At 39.4% G+C, this 17,020-nt stretch overlaps 1 protein-coding gene across 2 annotated transcripts in view; it reads right to left on the bottom strand.

Moving 5' to 3' along the window:
• sf3b3 (splicing factor 3b subunit 3) overlaps window positions 1-11,802 on the bottom strand; it is a 28,523-nt gene extending 16,721 nt beyond the window's left edge. The window contains exons 1-16 of one of the 2 annotated variants that reach the window (XM_022749889.1): window positions 11,711-11,802; window positions 10,895-11,029; window positions 10,292-10,447; window positions 9,773-9,943; window positions 9,337-9,509; window positions 8,881-9,022; window positions 8,353-8,465; window positions 7,958-8,095; window positions 7,728-7,831; window positions 7,366-7,531; window positions 7,166-7,261; window positions 6,315-6,387; window positions 4,230-4,381; window positions 3,007-3,162; window positions 2,049-2,204; window positions 578-721 (exon numbers count right to left, since the gene is read on the bottom strand). In XM_022749889.1, coding sequence (XP_022605610.1) covers window positions 578-721; window positions 2,049-2,204; window positions 3,007-3,162; window positions 4,230-4,381; window positions 6,315-6,387; window positions 7,166-7,261; window positions 7,366-7,531; window positions 7,728-7,831; window positions 7,958-8,095; window positions 8,353-8,465; window positions 8,881-9,022; window positions 9,337-9,509; window positions 9,773-9,943; window positions 10,292-10,447; window positions 10,895-10,964 — 2,010 coding nt within the window. In that variant the 5' untranslated portion in view covers window positions 10,965-11,029; window positions 11,711-11,802. The remainder of the gene's footprint in view (window positions 1-577; window positions 722-2,048; window positions 2,205-3,006; window positions 3,163-4,229; window positions 4,382-6,314; window positions 6,388-7,165; window positions 7,262-7,365; window positions 7,532-7,727; window positions 7,832-7,957; window positions 8,096-8,352; window positions 8,466-8,880; window positions 9,023-9,336; window positions 9,510-9,772; window positions 9,944-10,291; window positions 10,448-10,894; window positions 11,030-11,710) is intronic. The other variant, XM_022749890.1, reaches the window with a different exon arrangement.
• Between the last annotated feature and the right edge of the window lie 5,218 nt (window positions 11,803-17,020).

Raw genomic sequence — 17,020 nt, 5'->3', positions numbered from 1 at the left:
TATTCTATGGACTAATTATTGTTTGCATGAATTTGAATATTCACAAATATAACATTTTTAAAAAGCCATGGTGACTTTAAGGATAAAATAAAATAGTGTTTCATGGTAGCCTGTTCTTTGCTGATGTTGGAATGCATCCTGAACGTCACATGTGCACGCATAATGTACCATTCTCCGTACCACACTCACCTTATACTGCATCTAAAAAGATTTACTACATGTTTTAGGCAAGAAAACAGAGTTTTGCAAGTTTCAGTGAAAAGTAATAGTCAGTGTCTAAAGGGTCTAAGAGGTAAGACGAAAACCCTCAATTCTCAACCCCTTTCCTCACACCACACAACAGTTGTCCTAAGGTAGCTTCTTGGACAGAATGGTGGTCTCTGAGTCACTGTCAGTTGAAAACTGATGTGACCAAGTGAGACTGTGTTATATGTGCCTTTACTATTAATTCATGAATATGCAAAATACCTGTCATTCTGAGTTCAAGCTGAGCCAGTATTAGCATATACTGTAGATATGACTGTCTTATGGGGGGTGTGATGTTTCTGGAATCAAGTCAGCGAATGAGAAAAAACACCTGAAGTCCAATGTTGAGGTAGAGGAATCCGATGGTTCCCTTTTCTCCAAGTTCATCCTGTTTCTCGACGCCTCCCATCTCTACGATACACAGACTCTCTGGCTGGGCTGGCAGGGCCTGCATACTCAGCGGCTGCAGGCAGTCCTGAACATGATAAAGATTCAGAGGGTTAAAACTATTTCAACATACACAAGGTTCCCAACATACAAAACAATCTAACTACAAATAAACAAGACATTCTCTTCTTTTAAAAACATAAAAATAAACCGTTCTTGCTTCAGTTAATTGAGGCTAATTGGAGCTTTCAGGAATAATAAGTAATCAGTGAATGTGTCAGTGCTGATTCCACCTGATTAAAGTGGAATCACTTCAAAACGTGTAGTTAAAAACTGTCAGAATTAAAAGTTTCGGTTTGGGGCAACATCATGTTTTTAAAAATAAATCTAATCAAATAAAATCCATCAAGACCCTGGTCAATATTTTTATTATTTCTCACCATTGTTGTCACTGTCACAACTATCAGGCATATTGCTTTTCTAATTGCCTTCAGCATCTTTCTCAAGAACAACTTCATACCCACAAAGGAGCTCTGTTGCTCCATCTCTTGGGTAATTTGTGGAAAAGTGTCATATTCTGTCTGACTCATTTTAAAAAAGAACCTATTAAATCTGATGAAAGAAGGGTGGATGAGACTGCCAGCCATGGTTTGTAGCAAAATTACACTGCATAATTTGAGGACTATATTTTACCTTTCAAATAATTCAGTAATCTTAAATAAATCACTTTATTCTCTATCTTCAGCTATGGAGTTTTTTTTTTTTTTTTTTTTTTTAAAATCAGCCTCCCAAACTCACTAACAGACCAACACCAAATATAAAAGTCAATCATCATAGATGAACAACCACTTGTGTGCTCCATTAATTTCTTCAAGGTTCAAGTTTGGACATTTGTTTGAGTTGACAGGTAAATAACAGCAGTCTGGTTTGCTTAAAGTTATCATTTTGGCCGAGGCCTGAAGCTGAGTTCTCTAGTGACCCTAAAAACAAATATTTTAATGCCCAAGGATTCCTCACTGGTCACCTTTTGACAGCAGGGCTCAAATTTCATGTTGCATCAGGTTTTCCCCTACGGCCAGGCGTAACTCTTATTATAACAAGCATGGATATTACTTGTTACTGACCAGAGAAGAAACTAAACAGCTTAGTTTTGGCTGGAGGGGATTCATGTCAATCAGTGAAACAGATGAAAGTGGTTTCAAACTAGTTCATGGTGTGTTTAGATAATATTAATTAGGTGCTAAATTACTTGATGAAAAAACAAATAGATAATCGATTTACCACTTAAAACCACGCTAGCAAGATTGGCTGAATATGAGGCAACAAGGTGACTACAACAATACTTCACTCATTTTTTTCCCCCAAACACTTTTGGAAAAAGACTTTCATCGACAAACTTATGTATCGTTTCATACCGAAGGGTCCAGGGAGATGATTCGAACAGTGTTGTCAACCAGTCCAACAGCCAGGAATCGAGAGCGTTGCTCACCAGGTGGGACGTTAGCCAGGCTCATGCAAACCACATCTGCAGACATCTCTTTCCGCTCTGTGTACTCATTCAGCTGGCCGGACTACAGAGAGGGCAGGAAGGAAACAAAGAGAGCAACACTATTACACTCCTCAGTCATCTCACTTCTCTGCTGCGTCTATTATGGCACCAGAGACAGATTTAGTTTTAGTCTTCAGTATTACTTTTAAATACATTTAAGTCCTCTGGTTGTCATGTTCTCTTCAGAAAATTATTACACTAATTCAGTGAATTTTGTGAAGTTAATCATTTTTTGGGAGCAAAAACATTCTGTTTACACTGTCTAAGACGCCAATTTGGTAAAAATAGTGATTAATGGGGCGTCGTGTAGCGTAGTGGTTTAAGCAGGCGCCCCATGTGTAGAGGCTACCAGTCCTCGCTTGCAGTCGGCCCCGGTTCGAATCCGCATCGGACGGCTTTCACATGCATGTCATTCCCCCTCTCTCTGCCTCCCCATTTCCTGTCACTCTCCACTGTGCTGTCCATTAAAGGCATAAAAAGCCCAAAAAAAATTATACTTTAAAAAAAAATAGTGATTAATGTTCAAAGCCTGCACTATAAACTATGAAGTGCTGAGCATGTGCGCATCAGAAACACAAATCACACTGAGGCGTCATAACAGTCTACACAGCGGTCTACTTTTAAACAAACTCGTTTTCAACTGATTGAGTTTTATTGCCTCCCAAACACAGAATTTTTATTTTACTTAAATTTAAAGCAAAAGACAGTTTAGACAAGGACAGATCTGTTCCCTGAAGCAATATTCAACTTAAAACATAAAAAAAAGTCTTGGCCATGCAAGCGCAAACAAAAAAAACAAAAAACAAAAACATCTACGTTCTTACCGGGTCCATCTCAAAGTAGACCAGCTCTCCTCCAGTGAGGGCGATCACCACCTGCCGCTGGTTCACAGCGCAGCGGACAATTGTTTTTTTCCCAGGAGTCTTCCACTCGTTCACACGCTTGTCTGCTCTGATGTGGCGGATGCCGTCTGGGTACACCTGTGGAGGAAAAGATGGAAAGAAAGAAATAGTGTAGAAGGCGGAGTTATTTTCTTGATGATATCAAATCACTATAGTGATCACTCTTTTCTCACTATTCCAACATCAGTTCCTGAATCTAACGGTTCAAGAGAGTAAACTAAGTAAGTAAGGTTTATTTCTAAAGCACATTTAACCACAGCTTAAACTGACCAAAGTGCTGTACAAAAGGATATTAATATATAAAGTGAATTTAAAAACACAAATAAAAATATACCAATGACAGCAATAAACAACTGAGGACAAATACAGAATCATAGACATTACGACAGATAAAAGATTAGTGGACTAAATGGCCACTGATTAAAAATGTGTCTTAAGCCTAAAAAACAGACAGAAGGAACACATCTTATTTTTAACAGCAACTTTTTCCACAATTGTGAAGCAGCAACTGCAAAAGCTCTGTCACCTTTTAGTTTCAGCTGTGACCGTAGGAAATACAAGAGAGGTTTGTTGACAGATCTAAGTGCCAACAAATCACCAGATCACTCAAAGCCTTGAAAACAATTAGCAAGGTCTTAAATTAGATTCTAAAGTGAATAGAGAGCCAATAGAGAGGCTGGGACTGAGGTGACATGCTCGCTCTTTTTTGGACCAAATCAAGGCAAAAAAAAAAATCAGAACACACAAGCTGTTAAATGATAGTCATCTGTGTCCAATTCTAAATACTTTGCATGAAATATTATGAGAAAATATTTATGGGTGCATGTGCAACACTCCTTGTAATACATCTTAAAAATTTAAATCTGCCTCATAAAACAAAGTTAATACTGGTTTTTAATTTGAAACAAACCGTCTCAACAATATTACAAAAATCTGTGGAATATTAAGTGATGACTACATACAAACATTTAAAATGAATCTTTGCAAAGGCAGTTATTTTTCTGTTATATGTGAAATTTGTGAAGTAGAAATAAAATAAAATGGTCAGGACAGCTCATGCATCAATTTTATTACTTGAGACGATCTTGAGATCATAACAGGTATGAGTAAAAAAAAAATTGTGTTAAAAGGTGCATCTCACTCACTTGCACCAAGGCATCTTCACCCAGCAGGGAGCAGGAGAGAGTGGGCGTTGTTCCCAGAAATCCAGAATCTGTCACTTCCTCTACAGTCTCCCCGATGGACAGAACCAGAGTAGCGTTGACGAAAGACACGATGATGTAGGCGTCAAACTCATCTAATGATAAAAAGGATAAAATAAAACCCAAAGGCAACGATGAGAAAAATAACACGGTTGTGTTGAGGCTACATATGATGAATAAATGACAGAAAAACAGACACATGGGACAGAAACGGCAGCACAGCAGAGTGATTTGCTGTATAATTAGCACTGGCCATCAAAAGCATTATTCATATTAATAAAGGCTTGTAATACACATTTACTTTGGGTGACATTCATATTCCAGCTAGATTTCAGAAACAAAACTGAAGTATCTACGGTCACTTTGTACGAGGTTGCATTACTGAAGCTCAGCCAAACAGCAACAGTGTCCAGTGGTTCGTGTCCAGGCTCAGAATGTATTTTTAGTTTGTGAAGAGAGCGTGTTCAAGCTAAAATGGGTTGTGAAGTTACTCTCAACCCCAAACCCCAAATTAAGAAACTCTGAACTACAAAAATAACAAGGGTGCCATCTTTTTCATTAAAAACTGTGACATTTTGCTAAAAGGGAACAAGTTTGCAGCTAAATTATTATCATAATAATCCAAAAATGAAACGTCCCAGATGAGACCACCCTTACTTTTAGATGATTACCGTAAATCTCGGACTATTGAGCGCACATGAATATAAGCCGCACCAGCTAAATTTTACAAGAAAATAAATTTTGTACATATATAGGCCGCACTTGACTATAAGCCGCAGGTTTTCATGTTGTAACATGAGATATTTACGTACACAGAAATACATTACACGGAAGATTTTTTTTTTTAAAGATTTAATTCAAGATGTGCTTTTTTTCAAACTGCCTGTACGGCACCAACACGGCATCAACGCGATTGCTTTTGCTTTCAGCCGGATCTGCACGGTGGAAACACCTCGGCCGTCTGCTCTCTGTGTGTTCTCCCAGTCTTCAAGAATGTTTTCCAGTTCGGGCCATCTGCTTTTATGTCCTCTGAAAGCTTTCGCCGTCTTTTTACATTGACTCAGTTCTTCCCGCTGCCGCCTCCAACGTCTCCCCATCGATTCATTGATATCAAGCTTACGTGCAGTAGCTCTATTTCCCTCTTTGACGGCCAGATCGATTGCCTTTAACTTAAAAGCCGCATCATAGGCATTTCTCCTTGTGTTTTCCATGACAGTTCAAAATCAAAATCAAAACTACCGTGTCTTCTTCGGCGCATAATCTTTCCCCACGTCTGTCTCACTTTTGCGCTTCCTGCTAGAGTGCCCCCCGGAGGCCGTTAGAGCGCCCCCCGGAGGCCGTTGGCCAGTAAAAATCTATAATTTAGCCACATCGTTGTAAAGGCCGCAGGGTTCAAATCGTGTGAAAAAGTAGCGGCTTATAGTCCGGGATTTACGGTATCTTTTTGAATAAAACAAATCAGATATACCAATATATTAAACTTTTTCTATGAATAATTATATTTAGACAAAACAAAATAATTCAAGGATTTGAAGATATTTGTCCCAGAGGACCTCCAGACACTGTCAATATCACGAGCATCACCCTGAAATTAGCCGTCTTTTCCCCTGTCCCTTACACATACTCTCTCCCTCTCTCTCTCACACACACACACACACACACCTAATGACTGATCTCTTCCACCTGGCTGTGGAGCAAACTCACAAAATGTAGAAACCACACAACTTCTTGGAAATGCATAATTCAAGAGGAAAAAAAGAGAGAACACAAAGACGCCGCCCTACCCAGACCCAGACCTATAAATCATTAAAAATTATTACATTTTGACGGCGCATTTCTATTTTAACCGGTGCATCTTTTCTAGCCTTTACGACACTGGTCACGACATGCTACTCAGCCAATCACTGCGACTCGGGTCAGTGAGATGTACACACATATGGTAAGATGAGACGAGAGACAGACAGATAAGTGACGAAAGTGAGGGAGTCGGATATAAGAGGGAAATAAAGAGAAAAGGAATGTTGTTACCTTCCACGTGTCTGCGTACTGTCCACACAGCGTTGGGGTTACCGGGCAGCTCAGACACAGCCATCTCTGAAACCTGATCCAGACGAACAGAGGAGGAAGAAGAGGATTTAATGTTCATCAGTAATCACATATTTTATCATGACACTGTAACGACTGATCCAAAGATTATATTGTTTTTTTTAGTTTGACTGTACATGTGCCTCTGGGTACCTTCACGCTACGGCTGAATATTGATCATTTCACATTTACTGTCCTCAAAATAAACAACTGAAGTGTTAACTACCAAACACAAGTGCAAATGCAGTTTGTCTACACAGAACACAGCAGAACAATTATGAACTACTGGTTCAGATAACTGGTGAGATTTTAGGATTTTCAATCCAGTTAACTTTCAGTACTAAATGTGCCACACAAAATATTTCTTTCCTATTTTCACATCTCAACTGGCTGAGGCATTTTTTTTTTTTTTTTATTGTGCACACATGTAACTGGGGAAACATCTTTGAAAGCCCTGCAGCCAGAATGTATATAAATACTCACAGGTGTGATCTGTACTCCTCATGAAAGTAACAATGTTAACACACCCAGAGCCAGAAATGCCAACCGACAATAACCCAGTGATTGTTTTGAGCCAAGTTTACAAGCAGCAAGTGACAAAGACTAACAATGGTGACAAAGCATGACATCAAATCTACGGACTCTGTTTGTGCTGAGATCAGAGAGATTTAAAGACTCTTCAGCTTTTATTCAGAGAAGAGACATGAAAAAACTCATCACTTTCACAGCCATCTGAGTATGTGTGTGCACATGCAACTGCATGTATGTTACAGTGTGTGTGTGTGTGTGTGTACCTCGAGTCCGTGCCGAAGGACCCTTAGGGTTGACCTTGGACCTCGTCCACAGGCCACATACAGCTGAGGTGTGTCTTCATTGGCCAAATCAGCAATCTGTCAAAAACAGGAAGAGAGTGAACAACGAGCCGATGAAGACTTGCACTGTTCTTGCTTTCTTCCATCTTTCTTTCCTCTAACTGAATCTGTGGCACACTCACCTGACAGGACATGATGGGTGATAAGTTCTCCTGCTCATCCACCAGCACTAGGTTTTTGAGGGGGCGGGGCTGGAAAAAGAAGGTGTCTCCCTCTTCCAATGGCATTGCAGATGAGAACTCAGGTTCGTCGTCGTCGTCACCTAAGTGAGCGATCTGGTAGAGGTAACTGAAGGACACAGAGGAAGAACAACATGAGGAAAAGAGGTCTGACAGAAAAAGAGCAACAGAAAATTTTAACCTCTGAAATCATACAAAAGGGTGAAAGGACTAACATTTTTTCAGAAGCAAGACAAATAAACTTAAAGAGTGAGGACAACAAGGAAATAAATAACAACACAGATGATGTACAGCCTTAAACTTACTGGTTTCCAAACTCTGACGACACAAACAGGAAGCCGGTCTTCAGGACACACATGGCTGTTGCCACAGGGATCGTGTCAAAATACTTCAGCCTGATTTCTGTGACCTACGAAACAACACAGACTTACTTATAACACAATATGTTTTTCTGCTATAATGCATTGGGGTAGGTATTATAAACATAAAACCAGTGGCAATGAACTATGACATGGCATTTTCCAATTGTGCTCACCATTTCTTCATCTGTCTCCAGGGTAACCTTAAAGATGTCTCCCTGCTCAGTCTGTGCCAGGAAGAAGAACATGGACTTGGTCTTGTGGGTGGCTGAGCAGACAAATATCATGCCACGCTCTGGGTCATCCAGATCATTCTGTAGGACGGGACAGATGAGAAAAGGAGGAAGAAACAGGAAAGCAGAATGAATAAATGTGCTTAGAGAGGGCAAAAATACCAGGCACATATTGAAAAACAAGAGGAGTAGCTGTAGTGACTTAAATCATAAGTTTCCACATAAACATCCACTTGAAATCATAGTACTGGCTTTACAAGTCATGCTCGTAGGAAGATGTACTAAGAGAAAAAACAGAACCATGTTTTTCATCATGCATTTCTGTATTAAGGACTCACCCTGCGTCGCGGGATGGGACAGCGGATGTCAGGCTGGTCTCCAAAGTTCTTGTAAGTGATGTAGTTTTCAGAGCAGATCAGAACTCCACTGGGCCCATCTGAACCACCAGGGACTAAAACAGAGAGGAGCATTTAGTGGGGTGTGTTTCTTTTACAGAATCATGAATAAAATAGTTAAAACAGCTGGAGCCCAAAAGCACAAGGGCCTGTTTTATATTCAGAGGTTTCCACTTGCTCCTCTATGCTGCTCTTTGATGTGTTAATGTCTTGGTAAACTTGTGCTGAGATCAGAGATGTTGAAGCTTTCTCCAGAGTTTCTCAGAGAAGAGACATGACAAACTCATCATATCTACAACACTGTGATGTTTGCAAAAATTCTCACAGCTATGCCTGCAAATTCTGAAAACGAATCCAATATGAAAAAGTTCTGCTGCTTCCAGCTTCCAGTCAAATACTGTAGCAGCTGACAAGTCGCAAAACTCTTGTTTCAGCCCTGATGTACACAACCACCTGCGTCCAAACGCTTACCAGTGATGAGGAAGTTTCCATGCTCTTCCAAAGCCTCGCTGTACTTGCGGACAACATGATTCAAGCCAAGGTCCAGCTCGTAAAAAGTGAGCGTCTGTTGCGTGTTTGCAGCAGCTTCTCCTGTTGGGTCATTGTCAGCTTCCTGGAAACAAACAAATATCAACAGACAGGATCAGGGGCTGGCAAAGTGTGTCCATTATTAGACTCAATAATAGCATTAGACACAGTGGAGAAGGCATCAACTTTGAACTGCTACACAAAATGTCAAAATGCTTATTAAGCTTTACTTATTAAAGTAAATTAACAAGTTAAAATGTGCTGAGATCAGAGGTGTTAAATCTTTCTCCAGTGATAGTCAGAGAAGAGACATGACAAACTCATCACATCTACAGCAGTGTGATGTGTGTAATTATCCTCTGTAAATTTCTTCATAACCACAAGTTTTCATGAACTCACCTCATAGTCCATTTCTAAGCAAGCAAACATGGGATTTTCAAAGCCAACATCGACTCCGACAACATGGTACACCAGTGTGTTCGCTTTATGGGCTTCCAGTGGAGAGGAGATGGTCAGTCTCGCAGCTGCGTCTCTGTTCAGAATATAAACCAGCTTCTGTTTCTCGATTGCTCCTAGACAGGGGAAGGACAACATACATCCAGAACGCTTAGTTTCATTTAACTACTGTGAACTGTAAGATTTAATGTGTGAGGCAAAATTTTACAATAAAACTCAAGAGCAATATCTCTCATCTGGTCAACTGCTCATTACATACAAATATGCAAACCCTTTCAGCGTTTACCATATATAGGCTCTACTCAGTCACACGCCATGCCACCCACCACCACAAATAAATTCTCACATGCCTTTAACATCATGTCTTCGTAATTCGTACCTATCATAACAGCTCTGCCTTTTGGGTCGACAGCCAGGAACTGTCCAGGAACAATGCGCCGACAGCCGCTCTTTCCAAACGTTTCCTGGTGAATCTTCTCAAACATGTTTTTCGATGGATGATATTCCAGGATGACAATACGGCCGCTGTCACTTCCCACAACTATGTAATCTACAAATACACACACAGACACAAATATACAACAGTCAAAGATGGTTCGTGTAACAAAAAGATACTTTTCCCCTCTCGATTCAGCAGTTTATCAATCATTTTTGTGAGGTCCCAACATCAAGGTCAGACATGCTAATTTTGTTATATCTAAGGGAAGCAGGGAGAACTCTTCTCACTTAAATAGAACATTTCAATAACAGTGGTTAGCTATGTACATGCAACAATCCATGTCATGAAAATCAACTATCTAGGGTAAAAATACATTTTTGAGGGTTGCTCTTAAATATATAATCCACGTTTGTAGTCACAAACACATGCATGCAAGTGCATGTGACCACGGGTACGTACCTTTGGTTCCTCCAGTGAGTCTGAATGCCATCAGGGACCTGATAATGCCAAACACCTCCACTGTGAGCAGAGTGTGCACCTTTCCTGTGTTGGCATCTGGCCGCAATAATTCCAAGATCTTTCCCCTAGAAACAACAATCTCCTGCATCTTGGTTCCTACCAAAACACAAACAACTCATTTTAGCATTAAGCACATTTTATGTGTCAGATAGGGATTCGTTATAGTTGAAGCCCTGGAATTAATTTAACAGGGTTTCTTCATAATTCTGCTTTCTATTCACATAGCATGGCCTGTGTGTTTTAGTGTGTGCTAATGGCTACTTATGTGATGAAATTAAGACATTCTCCAATCTGCATTAGCTCCAAACCACAACTGTCAGAAATAATGAGGCACAACCCTGAACTGCAGTTAGTCAATAATAAAACAATGAAAATTATCCAAACTGAAAAAAGCAGACTCTACCAATAAGCAAATCAATTAATGTGAACACAGACTTGTCAACAGGGAAGGCTGTACAGACAGATATTCAATATAAAGATAACCCAAACAAACAGGAAGAGTGGGCATGCAGTAAAGGGCAGACAACAGCATCCTGAGCTCACCTGAAAAGTTTCCATGGATGGCATGGGTGATGCCAGTGGCACGCTGCAGCGTGATGTTGTAGAGAAACATGGCTCCCTCTCAGTAGCTTCCCCACAAGATCCTTCAGCAAACAGAGCGCTTAGCCTGGCTCAAAACTGTAGCAAAAGGGAAGGAAACCAATAGCATATGGACAAATTTAAATATATATACACTTTTTTTTTTAACCGAAGAAATTTGAAATGTGACAATTAGTCAATTGAAACGCACAGGTCCACTGATGACAAACGAGGTGCCTGTTTTGGAGGGATAATCAAATTGAGCTTGAGTTACACTATATAGGAAGTAGTACTATAGAACAAACAACTTCTTTCTAAACTAATAAACTCCTCAAAATAAAACTACAGGAAGTTAGCAGAGAGTTAAAATAACTACCCGACCCAAAACGTTTTTGTTTACATGCCAGCAATCGCAGGGCACTGCTATCGTTAGCTAGTTGACGTTACTAAACGTTAGCTTAGCAAGTAGTAAAGTAACGTTCAACAACTACTTTTGTTCGCGAAGTTAACTCTTTGGTTATACGCCTGGTAGAATAAGGTAACCTATTTCACCTGGAAATATTCCTGGGGTAAAACTGAGCACACATTTAGCCAATTCGGATCCTATGTTAACTTGTATTCAGCGGGCTAAGAGCAGCCCATTCATACAAAGCGCCACTTTTGCCTTGACGCGTCCTCTGTTTTCTTGCTTATTATCAGGCTGCACACTGCGCACTCCACATGCATACAATGTCCAATTAATTACGGACAAGCTACAGATTCACAGAATAAAATATTTACCGGCGTTTTAAATAAGATGATTCAGATTTCAGATGGATAAAGTTCCATTTACATATATAGTTTTTCTGCAACTCCGGGAAGCCAACGACGAGCCGCCGATTGGGGGTCCTTCGTCAGCATAAACACCGTCATGAGAGGCGGCCAGCACAGTGCCTGATAGAAATTTGACGCGTGCTGCAGTAGCGAAAATGTCCAGCAGATACCGACAAAGACCTCAAGAAAAAAATTAATTATAGTATGGCGAGGGCCCGCACATGTTGTTCACGTTGTATAATGAAAAATGCCAGTTTAGGGGGTATTGCCTAATTTCATTGGCCTACTTGTGTACATATGTGTGTAAATATGTTGACGTTTATGAGCTCGTTCTTCTTTAGCCGATGCTGCCTAAATGCTGTTAACGATTTGAGTTTGTTATTGTCCCATTGAATGAACACGTACAATTTAATTCAGCGTCGGCTTATCCAACTTGTACAATGAAAATTGAACAAGGAAGTCGAGAGCCGGAAACAGAGACTGCTCGTCTTCAAAGTAAAGGTTGCGCGTTGTGAACAAACGTGCTGGCTGCAGCGGTCAATTTAAGGAGAGTTAAGCTAAATAAATAAACAAACTGTCTAAATAATAACCATAACTCATAACTGTCATAGGTTTTTTTAGCCCACAACTGATTGTGAATAAATTTCCATTATAGTCTTGCAATACATGTATGTAGCTAATCTGTTACTTTATACTACTTCACACACACACTTATAAACATATATTATTAATCCCTGTTGTGTGATCAAAAATGTTTAAACTCACAGTAGTGGGAGATTACAAAGTTTCCAATAATACCGGAATAATACAAAATACTGCATATGTTTTTTGTGTCATTTGTGTCCTGTCAGTCCTGTGCCCACTGGTCTGCACTGATACCAACAGCTGGTTTCATCTCTGCTGTGAACTGGGATCAGAATAACTACCAGACTTCTGTCTCTTAGCGTTTTATCACTTATTGTAATACATTCATCTTTAAATCCTACCTCTGGTCATTGCCATTGAGTTTTATTGATATAAAACACAGTCTCATACACAGGCCGGTCAAACAAGCCGCTGCCACTGTCCCAGACAGACAAAGTGACAATGAAGTGATATCCTCACTGATGACCTGCCTTGATGAGAGGACTGACAAATTGCATTTTCATTTTCATTTTGACCCCAAAAGAGCGTAGTGACATGTAAATGTAAATGCAATGGACTGTGGGCGCAGTTTGCTTATTTTATTTGAATAATGACACTGTAGAGCAGGTTGAGTCGTTGAAAATTAAGTGTCAACAGCTTTTCAATGTTAATTTTAATATGGTCCAAGAACGCCCTCATGAGTATGTGAAAATGAAAATGCAAATGAGATTACTGCATTTTTTTTTTTTTTTACTTAAATAATAACGCATACTGTTGGACGTGAGGTCACATGACTGCTGGGCTGAAGAGCAGCAGGAGAACAGGTGTGCTAACTAGACAGCTCACACAGGTGCCTTGAGTGTTTTTTATTCTGTCCTGAGCTCATTCTCTGTTTGTCCTTTAGTTCAACTGCTTCCCTCTATCATTTCACTTTTGTTTCCTGAGTGCATTGAGTGAGTTTATTTCATTTTATTTTCTCAAGTCATGCTTATTTTGTTGTGAAGTAGTACATCTAATCTCCTTGGTTTGTTCTAACATGATTATATATTTAAAGTGAGAATGTATTGATTGACTGATTTATTGATTTAGAATAGTTCATTGTGGTTTATTCAAGATAATACAGTAGAATTTGACCTGTGTGTGTGCCTCCTTTTATTTATAGAAATATAATCACTCAGCTGTAACTACTCACACCTGACTCACTGCAAGCAAAGGATTAAATACTTGAACTAGCTAACTATTAGAAATGGAACGAGCTGACTACTCCTGCTTGCTCATTATGATAAAATAAAAGTCCAGTGTAATTACACTTTATGTCCAATTAAAAATCTGGATGAGACCTGTTAGGAGGTACACTACACAACTACTGTAGATTATGAGGTTAGTGAGGAAACGCATTTCTCCCAGTGGCTCAAAGTAATTTCAGCTATATAACTTCAGTAGCTTGACTGATGAAAACAAGCCTTTGGCTTTTTTATAATATGACATTGGCAAGTCTAAACTCCCAGAATTTTTTCTACTGTTTTAGTATCATTTGCACTCATTAGCTCTTAATGTGGGGGGTTCAATTAAAAAATGCATTTCACATTTTCATTTGTCACTATGACATTTAATCGATATTTTTTAAAGGACTACACAACTGTTGACACAGACCAGGAAAAGACTATGACAAAGTCAGTGCCTTTGTGTTGTCTGTGGAGGATTTGAGGATTCTCTGATTTCAGGACAGATAATAGACTTATCTGTCCTCAGGCTCAGGAATAACATGTGACGTTTAAGCCTTTTATTTAGTCAAAATTGCTTTCAAAGGAATGAACTGTATGTTCATGAATGTTGTGATTATTATTTATTAGCGAACTTCATGCACAGCTGCTGTTGGACTTTTACCTTCACTTCCCGCTGCAGTTCATGGCTTTTAGCTGCAGCTTATGAACCTTGAACCTTCCTTTATGGAGTTTGTGTCACTTGCAGCTGGACTTCATGTTTGCTGGTTCACTCTTTCCTTTCCTGTGTCCATGAGACAAAGCGGGAAAACTCGTCACAACAGAGGATTTCTCGGCCCAGTCTCGGCCGAGTCTTATGAATAACAGCATTAGAAAAGTAAACTGTGAAACCATCGATGTGGGGAACATGGATGGCCTATTATAAGACATATAAAGTTTAAATTATACATCCATGGTGGGGAACAAACAAACAACTGTAACAGATGGTGGAGCAGGAAGGGGAGGGGAAGAAACCGAGCACAGGGGAGCTCTGCACCGTTTATACAATGACCTCTTGCGGTGATTGAGTGTTGGCGCCATTTCGGTTTTAAATACGGACGACAAACATCACGATGGCGTCAGTGAACCAGCCTTGACTCTGTGTACAGTCTGTAGGTCAGTAAGTAAAAATACTCGGATCTCCTCTTCGTCACGTCGGTCTCCAGGAACCTTTGTCTTCTTACAGTCTGTCTGCACGAAGAAATCCACTAACCGGTACCAGAGGTAAGTCCGACAGTGTAGGAGTTTTAGAGTTTACTCTATGAGAAATCATGTCTAATTGGGAAGATGGCTGACTTGTGTGGTAAAAGCTTGTGTAAACATGAATAGAAGTGAAACATTGATTGTTTGGGAAGAGCGTGACTTACGTTACGTAATTTGAGACGCCGAATAAATTGAACTGAATTTGTGTTGTTGCTGAATCATTGAAGTGATATTTTTGTTGAATGATGCACATAAACACAGACTGTGAAAGAAGTGCTTTTGTCATCATCTGTGTACAGATATAGAGCAAAAAAACACGAGTGCTCAGTATATAAACATTTGATAAATGCTTTGCAATAAACTATAATGTAGTTGTAGGCAGATGTGTTTATGAATGAATTTGTCAACATCTACAACTCTTGTGGACACCCATAAGTAGAGGTTGCTGTATAAAAAGATAATTAATGATAATACAGTAAAACATCTGCTTATAGCAACATTGCAGTCTGTTAAAAACCATTTACCAAATGTTTATATACTGATGATAAATACAAGGACTTTAAGTGTCACTGGGTATGGTTTTATACTGAAAGAATATTACTATTACACAATTTTAATTTATGACAGTACAGCCTACATTATGTTGCAGCAGCAATTGGCCAGTTCAAAAAAAATCTTTGTGTTTGAACTAAATTCCTGTATTTTTTTATTTTTTATTTTTTAATTGAACTTGAGCGGCAAAGTTTTTTCTTGCTTGAAGCTTGAGGGCAAGGGTAATTGGGAACAGGTGAAACGCATCAAGGTATAGGGCAGACAATCACAGACACAGGAAACGACAAGAAGTAAAACAACCAAGAGACACAAAGTAATTTCAAAGTAAAACAGTCCTTCAAAACAGTCACTGAATGGGCAGATTGTGACAGATTCTCAGTTTCATGGTCCATTTAGTGCTGAGTGAACTAGAAAATGAAAACTGAGCAGAACTGCTTTTGCAGGAAACCTAGTGAGTGATAGTGTCCCACACAGTTCAAAACATTACACTGAAAAAAAATAAAAATCACCTCTGCAGAAGTGCTGTGCTGAGAACAAATTTATTTATTTTTTATTCCTGAACTAATTTTAGACTCCAAGAATGTGTTCATGTGTAACAAATCTTTAATATTTGATGCCTATAAAGTGAGTAGAAGTCAGACAAAACACAAGGTACAGCTGAAGCACTTGCCAAAGAGGACACCTGAGGGGTCAGGCATCACCCACATCTGTGAAGATTTCATGTTGATTCTGTTATTTATTTTGTTATATATTAAATATTTAGATGTGGTCCATGTCTGAAATAAAGCTTGACTTACCATCAGTTGGTGTGTCTGTTATTCCTTCAGGGTCTGGGAGAGGGTCCTCAAATGATGCCAGACACAAGGTCTCTCCAATTATGCTGCCAATGCACTGGTCCATAGCAGACAGCCCTCCTCCTCTTGCGTTTACATCCTTTCTGTGGAACTTGCTTGTTTTACGTCCACGTCTTGGATCAAAGCTATTTCTGCGTCCAAACTTTTATTATTTATCCATGTTGTTAACAGAAATTAGTGATATATCTTGCCTTTAAGGTTTGTGACCATAAATGGTAATTTGGGCGGTTCTTTTCGTAAATTATACTTCACATCCTCTAACAGAGTGGTTTACAACGCGTGTTCTGCAATAACCACCGGGGCTGCAAACTGAAGTTTCTCCAATGGCCACTTGAGGCTGGCTTCAAAAGCAAGTCAATTCCCATTGACTCCCATGTTAAAATGCCCAACATTACAGCAGAAATAAACATATTTACAACCTGGTTCAAAAAATTATTTTGGTCTCTATAGCTAACTCCCCCCATCATCACAACTGTATGGGGTGAATTTTTATAAAACTCACCCCCTTTTTAAATTTTTTTTTAAAGCTTAAAGTTGTGTATAATTGAGGGCATGGTCTCTTTAGTGACAGGTGAGTGCCATCACAGCTGATTAGCCACTTCACATCACCTCAGCTAATTCAAGTCAGTGAAAGTGACGTCTCAGCCCTGTTTGTGGCATTGGTGTGTTTTTGGAGGTTATTTTATGCAAATATCAGACAAATAATATGGCTTGTTGTGCAGTAAGTTTACTAACATAAAGTGAAGAAGTCTGTACTTCTGTTTTTTTTTTTTTAGATTAGT

This window comes from Seriola dumerili, unplaced genomic scaffold (assembly GCF_002260705.1).
Source record: "Seriola dumerili isolate Sdu_G_001 unplaced genomic scaffold, Sdu_1.0 BDQW01000147.1, whole genome shotgun sequence".
NCBI classification, from domain to species: domain Eukaryota; kingdom Metazoa; phylum Chordata; class Actinopteri; order Carangiformes; family Carangidae; genus Seriola; species Seriola dumerili.
Note: the sequence above shows the minus strand (reverse complement) of the source record. Positions and strands in the feature narration are given on the sequence as shown.